The sequence below is a fragment of the Sus scrofa genome, chromosome 2 (assembly GCF_000003025.6).
Source record: "Sus scrofa isolate TJ Tabasco breed Duroc chromosome 2, Sscrofa11.1, whole genome shotgun sequence".
Taxonomy (NCBI): Eukaryota; Metazoa; Chordata; class Mammalia; order Artiodactyla; family Suidae; genus Sus; species Sus scrofa.
The window spans coordinates 133,602,717-133,622,004 of record NC_010444.4 but is presented as its reverse complement, the minus strand read 5'-3'; the positions used below and the strand labels follow the sequence as shown (position 1 = coordinate 133,622,004).

At 38.8% G+C, this 19,288-nt stretch overlaps 2 protein-coding genes across 12 annotated transcripts in view; both read right to left on the bottom strand.

Annotated features, from left to right (window-relative positions):
- Positions 1-19,288, bottom strand: part of LYRM7 (LYR motif containing 7) — a 203,799-nt gene that overhangs the window by 61,877 nt on the left and 122,634 nt on the right. For 3 of the 7 annotated variants that reach the window (XR_002342088.1, XR_002342091.1, XR_002342087.1), the window contains exon 5: positions 15,415-15,573. Coding sequence is in view for 1 of the 7 variants with exons in the window: in XM_021085420.1 (XP_020941079.1) it covers positions 15,491-15,573 (83 nt within the window). In the remaining 6 variants the exon portion in view is untranslated. Of the gene's footprint in view, positions 1-15,318; positions 15,574-19,288 lie in introns of all 7 variants that reach the window. The other 4 variants (XR_002342090.1, XR_002342089.1, XM_021085420.1 and 1 more) reach the window with 2 other exon arrangements.
- CDC42SE2 (CDC42 small effector 2) overlaps positions 1-19,288 on the bottom strand; it is a 119,867-nt gene that overhangs the window by 61,877 nt on the left and 38,702 nt on the right. For 4 of the 5 annotated variants that reach the window (XM_005661625.3, XM_013995092.2, XM_005661627.3 and 1 more), the window contains exon 2: positions 15,415-15,573. The gene's annotated coding sequence lies outside the window, so the exon portion shown is untranslated. The remainder of the gene's footprint in view (positions 1-15,414; positions 15,574-19,288) is intronic. The other variant, XM_005661626.3, reaches the window with a different exon arrangement.

The window sequence follows — 19,288 nt, the reverse complement described above, 5'->3', positions numbered from 1 at the left end:
TCTCAGATTAATATTATTTCTACGAGTTTAAAAAACAAACCCTGGGAGTTCCCATCGTGACGCAGTGAAAACAAATCCGACTAGGAACCATGAGATTGCAGGTTGGATCCCTGGCCTTACTCAGTGGGTTAAAGATCTGGCATTGCCATGAGCTGTGGTATAGGTTGCACACACTGCTCAGATCTGGTGTTGCTGTTGCTGTGGTCCAGGCTGGCAGCTGTAGCTCAGATTAAATCCCCAGCCTGGAAACCTCCATTTGACTTGGGTGCGGCCCTAAAAAATAAAAAAGTAAGTAACTAAAATAAATAACAAACTCTGATCAGAAGTTGCCTAATGCAGGAGCAGCCAACAGAAGAAGGTTAACAGCAATTCAGTGCCAGATGGCTGTTTGACCTGAGACTCAAGACCTCTCTCTTAAACTCACCTAGACTGACACAAACTAACATCTGGCTGCTGTCCATTCCCTAGCACACATTTTTAGACTAAATGGAAAATAACCCTTCTCAAAGAATCATTAGCTCACTAGCCAGAAAAACAAAACAAAACAACAACAAAAAGACACCTGGTGCATAAAACTACTGTAAAAGAAAGATAACACAATTAGACGATCCAAGAACGGACACCTGGGGACCAAGGCGAGATACTAGTACTATGAAGTCACAATAAGAAACTATGAAAAAGAATCAAGTAGAAATGCTGGGGATCAAGATAACAGGAGTTCCAGGAGGGAAAAAAAAAAAAAAAAAAAAAAAATCAAGAAAAAATAAATATACCTCTCAAAAATTTAAATGTATAAATACATATAGGAAATAATGAGAATAAATTTCCCCGAATTAAAGACAAAGGATTTAAGTGGCCTATGATTTAAACAAGATTTAAGAAAAAACCTCATTCCTAGAAAAATTAAGAATACTGTGCAAATCATCAGTACTTTTAGAAGGTATTCAAAACTTTTACATGTAATGCAATAGTACCACTTTTAGAAATCCAAAGTAATCCTGAGTAATTCAGAAGAAAGCAAAACATCTCTATGCACAAAAATGTTTTATTGCAATATTTTTTATCATAAGAGAAAATCCCAAACACAACCTAATAATGACAGGTAATAATGAACGGTCTAATGATATATTATATGTAGCCATTGTCATAGCGTTGAAAATAGAGTATATTTAACAAAATTTATGGATTGAGGAGATCCTAAAAATCTAACCAATATGAGAAATTTACATTAAAACTACTATGAGCATTTAATTTTGTAATTATGAAAACTTAAAAACTTGTTTTCAAAAATCTGACAAACTTGGTTTTGAAAGTGTCTAGACTTCATCAAGAACAGAACAACTACATTTCATAAAATTTACAGAAACATTACCTTTCAAGAGCATTTACTGTATTTTCATACTAAAGGAGAATAAAATATAACTATTCTTATTGAATGAGCAGCTTAGGTCAGCTTTTGGATTTTATAAATAATAAAATACGGTGTGGAAAATTCAATATTCACTATGCCAAAGAAAGTACTGGTCTTATTTCTACTAAGTGCTTTACATTTTTATCATTTTCATTAGCTCAGCTCCACATGAGACCACTGCCTGCCTGGATTTCTGGAAGGCTGCCCCAATTCTTCTCCCAGGCCTTGTTGCCAGGGCTGCAGCTGCACAACCAATTCTTATTAAAATGCAAGTCTTTGAAATGCAGGTCTATGGAAAGGGACATAAAGGATTCCATTATCTTTTCTCAAAACTCACAGAGAGGATTACACCCCCACCCCTCCCAGGCCACACCCCCACCCTTCTCCATCAACTCACACACTAAACACAGCAGTTCAGTCTTTTTCTTTTTTTTTTTTTTTTCCCCTCTTCTTAGGGCCGCACCCTTGGCATATGGAGGTTCCTAGGCTAGGGGTCAAATGGAAGCTGCAGCTGCTGGCCCACAGCAACACCAGATCTGAGATGCGTCTGTACCTAACACCACTGCTTATGGCAATGCTGGATCCTTAACTGACTGAGCGTGGGCAGGGATTGAACCTGCATCCTCATAGATACTAGTGTGATTCGTTACCACTGAGCCATGACGGGAACTCCAGCAGCTCAATCTTAAACATTCAAACACAAAGTCACAAAGGAGGAAACTGCACAATAATGAACCTTAAAGTTTAGCAAAAATTATTTTTAAATGACTTCTAATACATATGGTATAATGAGAATTATAACTGGATACTCATACAATATGAGTAATAATACTTCTGAACACTACTACTAAGTACTTCTAGAGTAAACATCTGCAAAACAGAAAGACACTTCTATGATCATTTTCAGAAAAAAATTCCAAGTAATTTATTCAAAATGTAAAATATTTCGTGAGCTTTTCTGTTGTAGAACTATTTATGCCTCTAAAATTTTTTTTGTACAAGAAAAAAAAAACGAAGGACAATTTACACTTCTCCATTTTCTACTAGACTCTCATATACTTCCATTTTCTGGATAAAGTCTTTAAATTGTTGCCTGACTGTACTCTTTTTTTTGCTTGTGAGAAAGCTCAGCACAAGTTGTCAAGATTATAAAGATAAAAGGTGTCAAGATCATGATTTTCACTTAAAAGTGAACAGCGGACAAATACCTGAATAATCTGCTGCAAGGTAAAAAATGACATTGTTTTTCTTTTTTAATTAAAATACAGTATTGGGTTGTTCCCATCGTGGCCCAGCAGAAACGAATCTGACTAGGAACCGTGAGGTTCTGGGTTCGATCCCTAGCCTCACTCAAAGGGTCAAGAATTAGGCGTTGCCGTGAGCTGTAGTGTAAGGCGTTGCAGATGAGGCTCGGATCTGGTACTGCTGTGGTGTAGGCCAGCGGCTATAGCTCCGATTAGACCCCTAGCCTGGGAAACCTCCATGTGACTTGGGTGAGGCCCTAAAAGACAAAAAATAAAATAAAAAAATAAAATATAGAATTGTTATTTTTTTAACTCCTTTTTTTTAGGGCTGCACCTGTGGCATATGAAGTTTCCCAGCTAGGGGTTAAATCAGAGCTGCAGGTGCTGGCCTACACCACAGCCACAGCAATGCGATACCCAGCTACACCTGTGAACTACTGATCACTTAACCCACTGATCAAGACCAGGGATTGAACCCACATCCTCACGGATACTAGCCGGGTTCTCAACCCACTGGGCCACAAGGGGAATTCCTATTTTTTCTTTTTTTTCCAAGTACAGTTGATTTACAATGGTGTGTCAATTTGTTTGCTTGCTTGCTTGCTTTTTTAGGGCTGCACATTCAGCATACGGAGGTTCCTAGGCTAGTGGTCGAATCAGGAGCTGTAGCCGCTCGTTTACCTCACGACCACAACAATGTGGGATTCAAGCCGCAGCTCACGGCAACACCAGATCCTTAACTCACTGAGTGAGGCAGGGATCAAACCTGCGTCCTCATGGATGCTAGCCAAATTTGTTTCCTCTGAGCCACAACAGGAATTTCCTGATGAGCCAATTTGTATCAGTTTTTTTGCCACTTTTACGGCATGTGGAAGTTCCCAGGCCGGGATTGAACCCAGGCTACAAAATCAACCCAAGTTACTACAGTGACAACGCCAGATCCTTAACCCGCTGCGACACAAGGGAAATCCTAAAATATAGTATTGTTAATGCTGGTACATCACTGGAATTCTTGTAAAGTGCAAAACCTTCAAATTTTAACTATGTTAGAGAAAATTAAAATTAGCAAAATTCAGTGGGGTTAAGCATAGCCTAGTCTGTTCCCTGGGTAGAGTCTTTTCTTCTATTCATGGTTAAAATGGGGAAAAAAAAAAAATAGAGAAAGAAAAGTGAAGGATACTACCCCTTGAGGATCTCATTACACAACACACACCTGAAGTTATAGCAACAAAGCATACTGATAAACACTTCTAAAAGTGACTAACTGGAGTTCCCTGGTGGCTGAGTAGTTAAAAGGACCCAGCATTGTCACTGCTGCAGCATGGATTTGATGCCTGGCCCAGGAATTTCTATGGGTATGGCCCAAAAAAAAAAAAAAAAAAAAAAAAGACTGCTTGCACTCTGATTGAACTGTAATAATTAAGGTTAAATGTACCAGATAAACTTTTTAAAGTATACAAGAAATATGTGCAGTTCCCATCGTGGCACAGCAGAAACAAATCCAACTGGGAACCAAGAGGCTGCGGGTTCGATCCCTGGTCTGGCTCAGTGGGTTAACGATCCAGTGTTGCTGTGAGCTATGGTATAGGTGGCAGACGTGGCTCGGATCTGGTGTGGCTGTGGCTGTGGTATAGGCTGGCAGCTGTAGCTCCAATTGGACCCCTAGCCTGAGAACCTCCATATGCCTCGGTACAGCCCTAAAAAGAAAAAAAAAAGTGATTATAACGTTTGCTAAAAATGTAGTAGACGGAGATCACCTCATATCCATTATTATGGCTACTATTCAAAAAATACAACAGACAGCAACAAGGCTGATGAGGATGTGAAGAAACTGGAAACCTGCGCACTCCTGGTAAAACCGTACAGCAGTGCAACTCCTGTAGTAGACAATACGGAGCTTCCTCTGTTTCACGTGATCCAGCACTCTCACTCCTGGCCACATATCCAAAGGAACTGAAGGCAAGGTCTGGAAGAGCATTCATACACCCATGCTGCTAGCAGCACTACTCACATAAGCCAAGAGGTAGAATCAAATCATACACCCCCACCATCCAATAACAGATAAGGTAAATGTGATACACCCGTACAATGGAATATCACTGTAATACACACATATGACGGGGTCTTAAAAAAGGAAGGAAATCACATCACATGCTACAACATGGATGACCCTTGAGGACATTATGCTAGGTCAACTCAACCAGTCACAAAAAGACAAACACGGTATGATTCCACTTTTGTGAGGTGCCTAGTCAAATGCATAGGAAACCAAGTAGAATGGTGGTTACCAGCGGCTGGCAAGAGGAGGAAAAAGTGACTTGTATAACGGGACAATATAATGTAGAGTTTTGGTATTTCGAGAGAAAAAAGTTAGGGAGACTTGTTCCTCAACAATGTGGATATATGCTTAACACTCCTGAACCACATAAAACCTGGTTAAAATGGGAGATTTTGCGGTGTTTTTCAGCACAATAAAAACACAATTTTAAAATGTAATTAAAAATCTCTCACCCTTGGAGTTCTCGTTGTGGCACAGAGGAAGGGAATCCGACTAGGAACCATGAGGTTGCAGGTTCAATCCCTGGCCTCTCTCAGTGGGTTAAGGATCCCGAGTTGCTGTTAGCTGTGTGGTGTGTGCAGGGTGCAGATGCGGCTCGGATCTGACGTTGCTGTGGCTGTGGTGTAGACCAGCAGCTATACCTCCGATTAGAGCCCTAGCCTGGGAACCTCCACATGCCACGGGTGTGGCCCTAAAACGCAAAAAAAACCAAAAAACTAAAAATGAAAAACCTCTCACCCTTAAGAGATTTCAGCAATTGATAAAAAGTAGGATAAATGTGTTGTGTGTTTTTTTTTTTTAAAAAAAGCTATGTAACATATTAATTTGAGTTTTTGTTTGGTTAGGGTTTTTTTTGGTCAGAGAGTTACCATATCACCATGCTGTAAAAGTCAAAAGATGCAAGAGTAAATAATGAAAAACACATCTTCTCAACATTATCCCTAGCCATCCAGCTCTCCTAGAAAGACAAAGCCACCAATATTAGCTTCTTGTGTAGTTTCACAGATATTCTAATAACACACAAGAAGAATATATTTCTTCTTTTTAAAACTATTTTCACATGACCACATGCATTATTTGTCACCTTGCTTTTTCACTTAACACTTTATCTTGGAAATCAGGCAGTATCAAGAACTTTTGTTTGTTCTGGCTAAGCTCTTAGCATGTTCACATTCCTGGGCCAGGGATTGAACCCATGCCACAGCAACAACCTGAGCCACTGCAGTGATAATACATCACAAGGGAACTTCAGGATCAGTAACTTTAAAAAAAGCTGCCTCCCTCACTTTTGAAAGGCTGTATTTTGTCATGAGTATAACTTGTCCACAATAGATGGATTGCTTCTAATCTTTTACTCCTATAAACATGCTGCAAAGAATAACGTGTAAACTCACTCAAATGGACTATGATGAACTAGGATTTTCTGTAGGATAAATGCCAAGAAGTGAAATCGATGGATTAAAGGGTTTATACATTTTAACTGGGGTAGACATTTTAAGTTCTGACACATTTTCCAAATCATCTAAGAAAGTACACCGATCTACACTCCCATTAACGATGCATTACACTGTCTTTATTACCAATCTTAAACGGCTTCCCTAACTGCAGTAATTTAAAGGGAAAAAATTTCTCCCTCTGAAGCATTAAAAATCATCACCATTTCAGGTAAATATACTGAGTTGCATCAAGTTGAAACCTACATGTCTGAGTTAAGTCTCAGCTGAAAGGAATGCATTAAGGGACAGGTAGACCTGTAGCCTAAGAAGCACTCATGCCTGCAATGGCCAGCTAGTCTGGGCAGGTGCCTCAGATCCCTAGGCCTCTATGAGTCTCAAATTTCTCTGCCCAGGAATTTGTTTTAATTCTACAGTTTTTGATCTAAATAGCTTTACCCCCATCAGCATCACAGTTAAGATTTTTTTAAGCAAATTACCTTAGCCAGCCAAGGACAGTAATTGTGTCCATTTGGGTGAATAAATCTCTAAATCTTCAATATAGAAAATTTGAAGTGAACCAAAACCTAAAGTATTAATACTTATGTGCTATTAAATATAATATTATTATTATGGTACTTTATGCTCTATATACTAAGATATTTGAAAAACAGTAAAATTTGATAAGCTGAATTTATAATCAAGTTTAATTTATTAAACTTCTAAGAATTATTTAAGTTTTAGGAAGATTTCTTTGCTCTACTGGTAAATCTGACTTGTTAACTGCTTGAAATATTTAAGGAAATCAGAGAAAAGTAGCTAAGTTTAGAATATGTAAGGATATAAGTAGTTATGCATGAAACTGTCAGTCAGTACTTAAGTAATATTCAATTCACTCTTTGCTATCTGACATTAAAATCCAATGACAATACAGATAGCACTGAACTTTTTTGGTGAGCTTTATAGGTCAATCATTTTTAAAGACAAGTACAAAAAAGGGCTAACCACAGGAACATGGTCTTGGATGGAAAATTTCTTTATCTACCTTAAGATCAACACATTTAATTTCATATCACTCCCTATAAGCATTTTTTTTCAGCCAATACGTGTATTAAAAGCTTTCACAAATATTAACTGATGGTAATAATAAATGAAAATAGTTACCCTTTTCAAAGAAATGCCTTCTTTTATAAAGGATGTCTTCTGTTCATAAAGCACAAAACAACACAGCATTTTCTCATGCTGCCAGAAAACACTCCTTAATCAAAACCAAAGACGGGCTGCTTTTATGATTTCCTCATGGAAATCAAGGCCTTTATACTAAGAACAGAGAGCAGCAGCTACAATACATTCCAGCTGCTGTGGCAAGGCTTATGATACTATACTCGCTGCTAAATGGCCCAATATTAAGGTCACCAATTCTATTTACATAAGCACAGCATTGCCCCTCATATGGCAATTATTTCTAGATCCTTCCACCCTGGACCACTAACCAATAAAATTGGAGATTTAATATTAATTTGCATTCCCTTAAACTAAAAGAATTAATCAGGCTTTCAAAAACATCTTCTAGTATACACAGAGACATATTTGGATCCTACTGACAAAATTACTCTAATCCCTCAAAAATCACTCAAACTCTTTTTTTTTTTTAACTGAACTATTGTTGATTTACAGTGTTTTGTCCAGATACATAGACAGGTCTTTCTCAGACTCTTTTCTACCATAGGTTATTACAAGATACTGAGTACAGTTTCTGGGCTATACAGTAGGTCCTTGTTGTTTATCTATTTTATATACCGTGGTGTGTATATGTTAATCCAAAACTCCTAGTTTTTCTTTTCCTACCTTCTCTTCCCCCTCTGGTAACCTAAGTTTGCTTCCTATGTCTATGAGTCTATTTCTGGTTTGTGAATAAATTCATTTGTATCATTGTTTTAGATTCCACATGTAAGTGATATCACATGATATTTGTCTTTCTCTGACTGCTTTCACTTAGTATGATAATCTCTAGGTCCATCCATGTTGCTACAAATGGCATTAGTGCATTCCTTTTTATGGCTGAGTAATGTGTGTGTGTGTGGGGGGGTAATACAACACTCTAAGTCAACTATACTCCAATAAAATTAAACAACAAAAAAACCCCACTTAACCTTGCATGATTGTTGAAAGATTAAATCAGAGAATGAATAAAGGATCTGGAACATTGCAGGTGTTTAAGGAGTAACTATTATTACTTATTGGAATACTGATGTTCTCCTTATAAGATTCAGTTTTTTTTTTTTTTTTCCTTTTCTTTTTATAGCCACACCTGCCACATACGGAAGTTCCTGGGCTAGGGGTCAAATCAGAGCTGGAGCTGCAGGCCTACGCCACAGACACAGGATCCAAGTTGCATCTTCTACCTACAATGCAGCAACCTCAGATTCTTAACCCACTTAGCAAGGCCAATGATCAAATTCACTTCCTCACAGGTACTGTGTTGGGTTCTTAACCTGCTGAGCCACAATAGCAACTCCTCAGTTCTTTACATTTAATCCTAAATCCTATTTAATGGAAATAACTCCCTCAACATGTTGCTCTTCTATTTTGTATTTTAAAACGGGGGGAAAAAAAAAAAGTTAGCCACATGAACCAAATAACCAGGAAATTACAACTTTTAATACTTTCTGGATTTTTTTCCATCTGTAAAATTGATATAACATTTTCCTATCACTAGGAGTTCCCATTGTGGCTCAGTGGTTAACAAATCCAACTAGGAACCATGAGGTTGCAGGTTCGATCCCTGGCCTTGCTCAGTGGGTTAAGGATCTGGCGTTGCCGTGAGCTGTGGTGTAGGTCGCAGAGGTGGCTCAGATGCCACGTTGCTGTGGCTGTGGTGTAGGCCGGAAGCTACAGCCTCAATTTGACCCCTAGCCTGGGAACCTCCATATGCCGCGGGAGCAGCCCAAGAAATGGCAAAAAGACAAAAAAACGAAAACAAAACAAAACAAAAAAAAACATTTTCCTATCACTAGTCAGAACATATGCTATCAAGATGCCTCCTTAATCAGATAGTCATAAAAATTAGCTTATTCAACATATATCCCTTGACCTCTTATTATATGCTAGACCTAATAAACATTTTTAAAGTAATAAATATAAATGTTAGCCAATAATAAAGTATAAAAATATTTTTATTTTTATATTCTTTTTTAAAATTTATTATAGCTGATTTACAATATTCTGTCAATTTCTACTGTACAAAGTGACCCAGTTATACATATATATATATATATATATAAAACTTCTTTTTCTCATAGTATCTTCCATCATGTTTGATCACAAGTGACTGGATATAGTTCCCTATGCTATAGAGCAGGACCTCATTGCTTACGCATTCCAAATGCAATAGTTTGCATCTACTAACCTCCAATTCCCAGTCCATTCCACTCCTTCCCCTTCCCCTACCTTGGCAACCACAAGTCTGTTATCTATGTCTATGAGTTTGTTTCTGTTCTGCAGATAGGTTCATTTCTGCCATGTTTTAGATTCCACATATAAGTGATATCATAAAGTATTCTGTCTCTCTGATTTACTTAGTATGAGAATCTCTAGCTTCATTTAAGTTGCTGCAAACGGCATTATTTTGTTCTTTTTCGTGGCTGAGTAGTATTCAATTGTGTATATGTACCATATCTTATCAATCCATTCATCTGTTGATGGATATTTAGGCTGTTTCTGTGTCTTAGCTATTGTGAATAGTGCTGCAATGAACACAAGGGTGCATCTATCTTTTTGAATGAAAGTTCTGTCCAGATACATGCCCAGGAATGGGATTCCTGGCATATGGCTGTATCTCCAAAATATACAAACAATTCATCATTCAACTCAACAGCAAAAAATTATCCAACTGAAAAATGGGCAGACGACCTCAACAGACATCTCTCCAAAGAAGACATGCACATGAAAGCCAACAGGCATATGAAAAAAATGCTCAACATCACTAATTACTAGAGAAATGCAAATCAAAACTACAATGAGGTACTACCTCACACCAGTCAAAATGGCCATCATTAGTAAGTCTACAAATAATAAATGCTGATGAGGGTGTGGAGAAAAGGGAACCCTCCGACACTATTGGTGGGAATGTAAATAGGTACAATCGCTACAGAAAACAGTATGGACGTACTTCAGAAAAGTAAACAGATTTTTAAATGCATAAAGATGAATTCACCAAAGATGTTAAGAAGTATAAAGACCAGCAGAGATTAAAATTGAAGTACAGTATAAGTAGATAGAAATAAGTGAACAATTTTTAATTGGAATTAATGATGACATGGCAACAAGTAATACTTAAAATTTTTGAGTAAAACAGAAGTAAACTGACCTCTTTTACATTTTGCTTATAAGGGATACCGAAAAGCTGACATCACACTCAGTGATCAAACATCATAAACATTCCAATTAATGCAAGCATTTCGTGAAACATTAGCGGCATTAAATTAATAAACAAGACAAGATGCTCACTGGAATCACAATGTTCTACAAGTTCCAGCCAAGGCAGTGGTAAGTGAACCAACGCAAGACACCAAACCAGAAAGGATAAAGCACAATTATGTTTAGTTACAAGTAAGGACTGCAAACCCAGGGAAGCTGAGTGAACTGAAGGGTAGACTATCAGAAATAGTAACTGAATTTAATTCATTTGGCTCACTAAACAAAGAGTACTAATCTTACGTTAGCAATAAACGAGTTCAGGAGGGAAGAGGCACTAGGGTAGTGGTAAAGGGTACAGACCTCAGAGTCAACAGATACAGCTTGGAATTTCAACTCTACCTCTAGCTACATAAACTTTGATAAAGTCACCTACTGTCTCAATTTTTCTCAAGGGAAAAAAATGAATGTAATTTATTAAACAGTTAATTAAGATAATGCTGAAAAATACACAGAGCCTGGCATTTAGTAGTTGAACCTGGGTGAGCTGTTACTATTTGTATTATTAATAACAGAAAGCCACTTGTCCTTTTCGTAAGTAAAATGAGGCATTATGTTAAGCATGTATATATACACATACCATGTAAATCCTTCTGAAAGCCAGAGAACTGTGAAAGCCCGTAATATATCTGGCTCCAAGATTTGGAATAAGGGATTGTGACCTGTACGTTTCAAACGCCTTCTTAGCAAAAAATAATAAATCACGTAACTTTTTTTTTTTTTTTTTTTTTTTTTTTTTTTTACAGAAACCAGAATCCAGGTTCTGCACAACAATCTGTTTCACAGTTCTAAAGGCACCAAGGGTTCAGTAGGAGTCTCCACCAGAGCTCAGTCAGCATAGATGTTGGATACTTCTTTTCCTCCAAAACCTAACCTCAGTTAATAAGAAGCTATTCTTTAGGAGGGCTGTCCATGTTCTGTCGACCTCTTCCCATCAACATTAAGCTCCACGAGCAATGGTACAGACTATGTATTAACTCTCATACCTTATACTTAAATTCTTGAATAAATCAATGAAAGCACATTACCTACCGCCTCAACCTGTATCCAAGACCTACTAGCATAATTCACACGTCAAGTTTTACTAAGTCCCTCAAGTTATCATTGTGATGTAGAATGAGTGGTGCTCAGGATGTATCAGTTATGACATTCTGGAATTTATGGGCTCATGGGACTACAAAGTCCAGGCATACTATTTTTAGGGAACACCTGATCCAGCATCCCAAGGATGGATGAGGTAACCAGGGTGTGTTTTTGCTCTGCTCTACTCCTTTGCTGTTGGCTTCTTACTCAACTGGCTTTCCTTTTATGGTCTGGAGATAGCTGCCAGGTTGAAAGTCATCAGAAAAAAAAAAAAAAAAAAAAAAAAAGTACTTTTATCTCTACATTTCAAGCAAATGTCCTAAGATCATTCTGACTGATACGGCATACATCACATCTGCCATGAATGGCTTAGGTTAAGACAGGTGTTTCATTCTTACAAACTCTTCATAATATACACAAAGTTAAAGTACATTAAAGCTGACCTTGGTGATCTGAACTTCTTATATTACTAAATAATGGCATTACTGAGTTAAAATTGATGGGTCAAGCATTTTCCCTACCTTCTTAAAAATGTATTACTATTTATTTATTTTGGCCATGTCTGTATTGTATGAAGTCCCCCGGCCAGGAGTCAAACCCATGTCACAGCAAGGACCCAGGCTGCTACAGTGATAACACCAGATCCTTAACCCATCGTGTCAAAGGGAACTCTTCTTCCCCCATTTTAATCACAACCCATCAAAAAATAAAAAATAAAAAAGTAAATTTTTCCCTGAATGTAAATCATTTTGAAGGATTCAGAATGTATTAAAATACGATATTCCTTCTCAACAAAACTGAAAGCAACATTATAGATTTTCAGGAAGAAAGAGAGGTTCTTATCTCTCTTTCTCAAGATTATAATAGCAGAATCTGAAGAAGAGATAAACAAGGACATGGATGTATTACTGAGGTGGGGCTTGGGGAAGGTGTTTTTTTGTGTTTTTTTTTGTCTTTTTTTTTTTTTTTTTTTTGTCTTTTTGCTATTTCTTTGGGCCGCTCCCGCGGCATATGGAGGTTCCCAGGCTAGGGGTCTAATTGGAGCTGTAGCCACCGGCCTACACCAGAGCCACAGCAACGCGGGATCCGAGCCGAGTCTGCAACCTACACCACAGCTCACGGCAACGCCGGATCGTTAACCCACTGGGCAAGGGCAGGGACCGAACCCGCAACCTCATGGTTCCTAGTCGGATTTGTTAACCACTGCGCCATGACGAGAACTCCCCAGGAAGGTGGTTTTATTGAACTCTGAGATAGAGTCAACTAAATAATCCATCCTGTGATTCAAAACTTCTCCAAGATACTAGATTCACCCCCAACCCTTCCACTGTCATCCGTACACAAAACTAGGTCCTAAAAACAGAACAGAGATGTGCACATTAGGGAGTCTTTTTGTCAGTATGTATTCCAAAGCCAATACAAACTATTCCTCAATTCTTACTATTCATGTCCTTCATTCCTATTAGCTCAGAAAATAGAAGGTAAAGAGTTCCACTTTCGTAACAGAGAAGACAGCAAAATCTATGAGATTAGAAGCCAGTACTTGGAGTTTCCATTGTGACACAGTGGAAACAAATCCGACTAGGAACTATGAGGTTGTGGGTTCGATCCCTGGCCTTGCTCAGTGGGTTAAGGAGTCGGTGCTGCCGTGAACTGTGGTGTAGGTCACAGATGCAGCTCCGATCTGGTGTTTCGGTGGTTCTGCTGTAGGCTGGCAGCAACAGCTCCGATTAGACCCCTAGCCTGGGAACCTCCATATGCTGCAGTGCAGCCCTAAAAAGACAAAAGACCAAAAAAAAAAGGATCCAGTGTTGCCATGAGCTGTGGTGTAGGCTGCAGACACAGCTCAGATCTGGTGTGGCTGTGGCATAGGGCAGCAGCTGTAGCTCTGATTAGACCCCTACCCTGGGAATCTCCATATGCCGAGGGTGCGGCCCTAACAAAAGCAAATAAATACATACATAAAAGCCAACACTCAAATATATAGGAGAGGAGCTAATTTTTATAGTAAAGTTGAATAAAAACAAAATGCAAATCGAGTAGAACTAAACACCTGTAAATGTATTACACAAGAGTCACCTGAAATCAAAAACCAAACTTCATTCATAATCCTAGAGGAATGTGGTAAAAAAAAGAAATGTATAGGAGTTCCCATTGTGGCTCAGCAGTAACAACCCTAACTAGTAACTGTGAGAATGCAGGTTCGATCCCTGGCCTCACTTAGTGGGTTAAGGATCTGGCGTTGCCCTGAGCTGCAGTATAGGTGTCAGATGCAGCTCAGATCCCACATTGCTGTGGCTCTAGTGTAGGCTGGCAGCTGCAGTTCCAATTTGACCCTAGCCTAGGAACTTCCATATGCCACAAATGTGGCCCCGGAAAAAGGCAAAGCAAAAAAAAAGCAAAGCAAGAAAAGAAATGTGTATAAAAAGACTCTCCATAATTGTTCAATTCTGTAGACTGATTTTTCAAATTCTCTAGTGCTCAAATAACTTAGTAAATGTGCAATTGATGGCTTTTAAGAAGACAGAACTCGTGTTAGATACAGTAGGGATATAAACAGAGCCTTGACATCAAAAATTTTATAAAGTGCAACAGAGATAAACATTACTGGAAAGCACAGAACATAAAGAAGTAGAAATGCATGAGACACTAACATACAGTGGGCAATTAGAAAGGAGAGAATCAAATGAATTGGGATAATTTCCAGTGCAAATAACAAAAATCTAAAGGCAAAACTGCTTGAACAACAAGGAAATGTATTACCTCACATCATAAGGAACCCAGTGAGGGTAGTTCTAGGCATAGTGAATGGAGCTCTAGTTTACTTCTCTCCAATACTCCTGCTTCCACCCTCATTTAGGTAAGGGAATCACCTCCGGGCTGGTAGCAAGTTAGCTGCAGCAGTTCCCCATGTCACATCCAGATAAAACAAGCTCTATGGGAGGGACCATCTCTTTTCTTCTTTTTCAAAAGAAAACCTTTCGCAAGAGGCTTCTGCAGACTTATATTTCCCATTGGCCAAAACTGGAACTTATGCCCATTCCTAAAACAGTCACTTCCAAAGACAGTAAGACCTACCATAACCAAGATCAGAATGGATGGTGGTAACCACCATGACCGTCACTTGAGGGTGGCTGGGCATAGTTAAGGAGACAAGGCTTGGAGAATGGTATGATTGGGACTGGAGGAAAAATATAAAAGATAAAAATACACAGGCAAAGGAAGGGATGTGTCTAACTGAAGAAGAAAGTCAAACTGCAATCATACATTAAACACACTATTAGGCATCAAGAATTCTCTTAAACTGTGCTATTTTCATCTTCTGTAATACAAAAATTAACTTCTTGGAGTTTCCGTTATGGCTCAACAGAAACACATCTGACTAGGTGTGAGGACAAAGGTTCGATTGCTGACCTTGCTCAGTGGGTTAAGGATCCGGCGTTGCTGTGAGCTGTGGCAGAGGTCGAAGACGCTGCTCAGGTGCCATGTTGCTGTGGCTGTGGCACAGGCCAGCAGCGGTAGCTCCAATTCAACCCCTAGCCTGGAAACTTCCGTATACCCTGGGTGCAGCCCTAAAAAGACCAAAAAAAAAAAAAAAAAGAATTAACTTACTGTTCAACAGTTAATAAATGCTAAGCATGCAGGTGGAGCAGCCTTCTCTTCAGGGGAAAGATTCAGGTTAACTACCAGGGGGAGAGTCAGACTCACCACTCCTTGTCAACTGAGCTATCTCTGGGTTGAGAACATTCCATATTAGGCATACAGATGACTGCAGACTCACTGTTCAGTAGAAGCTGTTCCTTGCAGGTTTCTTCTCATTTGGGTTCAAAGTTTTACTCAAAAATCCACACTCACAACTGGCCCTATCTGCAAAGAAAAGCATGCAATTAGGAGGCAGAAAGCTGCAGAGAGCAATTCCTCCCTCCCCCACCCACCTATAATTAAATGATCCTCATGAAAACTGATCTTAAAACACCAGATTGACTAAACACCATGTTCAAACTAAGCAACCTGCATTCCAAAAGACTGTAATGTGCTTATTATGACCATTACCCATCATATACATTTATATACCAGGTGCAACACTTACCCGCCTGGAAGAACCCAAAAGACATGTACGTTTGGTGGCAGGACATAGGGCTAGCCCACAGAGCACGCTGAAGTTGCCCACATTTATAAATCAGAATACTTAACATAAAAATCAAAATGCCTGACCTCTCTCAAAAAAAATCAGATCCAGCAACGCTGGGCTCACTTTCCCACCTGGTAACAATGTGTTGGAGCTAATCAGCAGCTAATCTTTCATATGGAACATGGGCTCTGCAGTTCTCCATAAGTCTCATCACTGTCTTATATTATAACTTGGCTCAGAGTTAGCTGTCTGGAGCCTGCTGGCCTGTGAGTTGCAAACTCTGCTATATATTTATAAAACCTCACAGGGAACGTTTATTATGTCAAAGCCAAGCCTGTTTTTCTGCCTTGTGGATACAATACAATACAGGAATAAAGACATTGGCTTTGGAGTCAGAGGGCCCCAGGTTTGAGATCTAATTCTGCAAATAACTAGTTGTGTGATCTCAGGCCTTTTTTTTTTTTTTTTTTTTTTTTTTTTTGCCGCCCTACAGCATATGCAATTCTTGCACCAGGGATCAGATTCAGGCCACAGTTGCTACCTAAGCTTTAGCTGTGGTAATGCGGAATCCTTAAACCACTGTGCCAATCCAGGAATCGAACCTGTGTCCCAGTGCTCCCAAGGCCCTGCCAATCCCACTGAACCACAGTGGGAACTACATCTCAGGCCTGTTTTTAACCCTAACATAGTTTTTCATTTACAGTCCTTCAAATAAACACACAAATACTTAACACAGTCAACAAATAGGCCTAAAATCTAACATGTTCAGGCTGAACTGATAATCCCAAATCTTTCTCAGTCTTCATTTCAGTAATTGCACTGATTCATGCAGCTTGTGCTCAAGCCTCAAACCTCAGAGTCTTTATCATATACTTTCCTCATCCTCCCAAATCCATCGCCAAAGTGGTTGATTTTGTAAAATATGTAATTTGAACAGTTTCTTAGAATCGTATAAAAACCATAAAAACAAACAGTAATTCCTCCCTCAGAGAATCAATTTCCTGAAACTGCCTATAAATTCAACTGTTTAAATAATGATAGCCTGAAATTTCAACGTTCCATTATGAGAACACTAGTAATTCAGAAAAAGAAAAGTGAAGACAAAATACTGGGGATGCCACACAGCAAAGTGATATATTACTTTTTATAAGCTAACACATTTCCTCAAATTTAAGCTGACAATGTTCTAGGATGTTACAATGAATCGGAAATGAAATTAAAAAGAGACATCCAGAACTAACGGTTTAAGAAGGTTGTAGGATACACAAATCAATACTCAAATATCAATTCTTTTTCTATAGAACAATTGTTCATCCACCATATAACCCAGCCACTCCATTCCTAATATTTACCTAAGAAAAACGAAAGTGTACGTCCACGAAAGCAGTTTTATTTCTAAGAGCCAAAAACTGGAAACAACTCAACTGTCCACCAACAGATGAATGCATTACCAAAATGTGGTAAATCCAGTCGATGTATAATTACTTACAATAAAACAACAAATGAAATACACTCATCAATATGGATGACTCTCAAAATAATTATGCTAAGAAGCCACAGCAAGAGTATACAATGTAGAACCATTTATATAAAATCCTAGAATCTTGCTGATAGCAAGCAGTTTAGCTGATTGCCTGGGAACAAGGGTGAGTGGCCAAGAGAAGAGGAAGAGCCTACAAGTCAATGAAAGAAATTTCTGAGAGTGACGGATATTTTCATTATGTTGACTATAGTGATAGTTTCACAGATACATATGTCACAATTTATCAAAACTTCACACTTTCTTTTTCTTTTTTTTTTTTTTTTTTTTTGTCTTTTGTCTTTTCAGGGCCGCACTTGCAGCATACGGAGGTTCTCATGCTAGGGGTCCAATCAGAGCTACAGCGGCTGGCCTACGCCAGAGCCACAGCAACACCAGATGTGAGCCACGTCTTCGACCTACACCACAGCTCAAGGCAACGCCGGATCTTAAACCCACCGAGCGAGGCCAGGGATCAAACCCACAACCTCATGGTTCCTAGTCGGATTCATTTTCGCTGCCCATGACGGGAACTCCCCAAACTTCACACTTTCAATATGTGCGGTTAATTTAAATTTAAAGCAAAGTAATTCACTGCCTATTAATAACTGGTAGCAAGAATGATTAATGTAAAAAGCAGAACCCCTTCAACATATTAAGTTTGAAAACCATGGCCACAATCTTTTTCTTCAGAAAATAAGTTTCAAAAGTATGTCATGTCAATGTTAAAGATCAAAAACGTAACTACGGATCATGAAGAAACCACGTGCCAAAAACGGCACTCTAACCAACCTAGCATAATTTGGTATGAACAAAAAGGAAATGTGGATTTCAATACTGTTCATTCAGCTGTAGTCCACAAAGTACGTCAGTATTTCATCACATTTGGAAGGAATCAGATCTAAAATATCAAGCCATTCCACTGTCAGTCCAAAAGACATTTTAATGTCATTTGATACACTGGTATTCATCTGGTTATCACTACTAAAGTGTACTTCAGATTCTGCTTAGAATTAATGAAGTCATGAAATGAGATTCAATTTAAGTATTAAATGCTGGCATGGCTTGCTGCTTTTTGTACCACGTTAAATGCCACCCCCTCATCATCTGCCCATTAGTTATACTGAAGAGACAGAGCAAACTGCATTACTTCCTTAGCAGAATTTAACCATTATATTTTATTTTTTATTGTCATTTTTTGCCTTTTCTAAGGCCGCTCCAGTGGCATATGGAGGTTCCCAGGCTAGGGATCCAATTGGAGCTGTAGTCGCTGGCCTACACCAGAGCCACAGCAATGTGGGATCCGAGCCACGTCTGCAACCTACACCACAGCTCACGGCAATGCCGGATCCTTAACCCACTGAGCAAGGCCAGGGATCGAACCTGCAACCTCATGGTTCCTAGTCAGATTCGTTAACCACTGAGCCACAATGGGAACTCCTAACCATTATATTTTAGACAGTATCAAAAGTGCAAACGCCCCTCTCTACCCAGAGATTTATATTCTTCCAACTTAACCAGTCTCATTTCCACTGCTATGGAAAGGGGCGGGGGGAGCTGCTTAAGTAAATGAGTTAACAGTGGTATCTTTCAATACTTTTTAGGACTATCACAGAGAAAAATCCATGGTCCCAGATGGCAGGACTAGAGTTAATGAGTAGAGGCTGTACGTTCCACGTCTTAGAACATCCTTCTGAGTCACTGCTGCCTAAAGGTGTCCTGCCTTGGGATACCTAACATCAGTGGATGGGATATTAAGATAGCGATTCACAAGTTCCACAGACAGTTACTTTCGTTCAACTTTATGATTTCTTTCATTCCTAAGATCCTCTTATGAATTAAAAAATATAATCTATTCTTAAATGCCCAAATCCACTTCAAGTCTTCAGTTTAAGCTGATCAAACAAGAAGCTCAAGTCCTAAGTCTTACA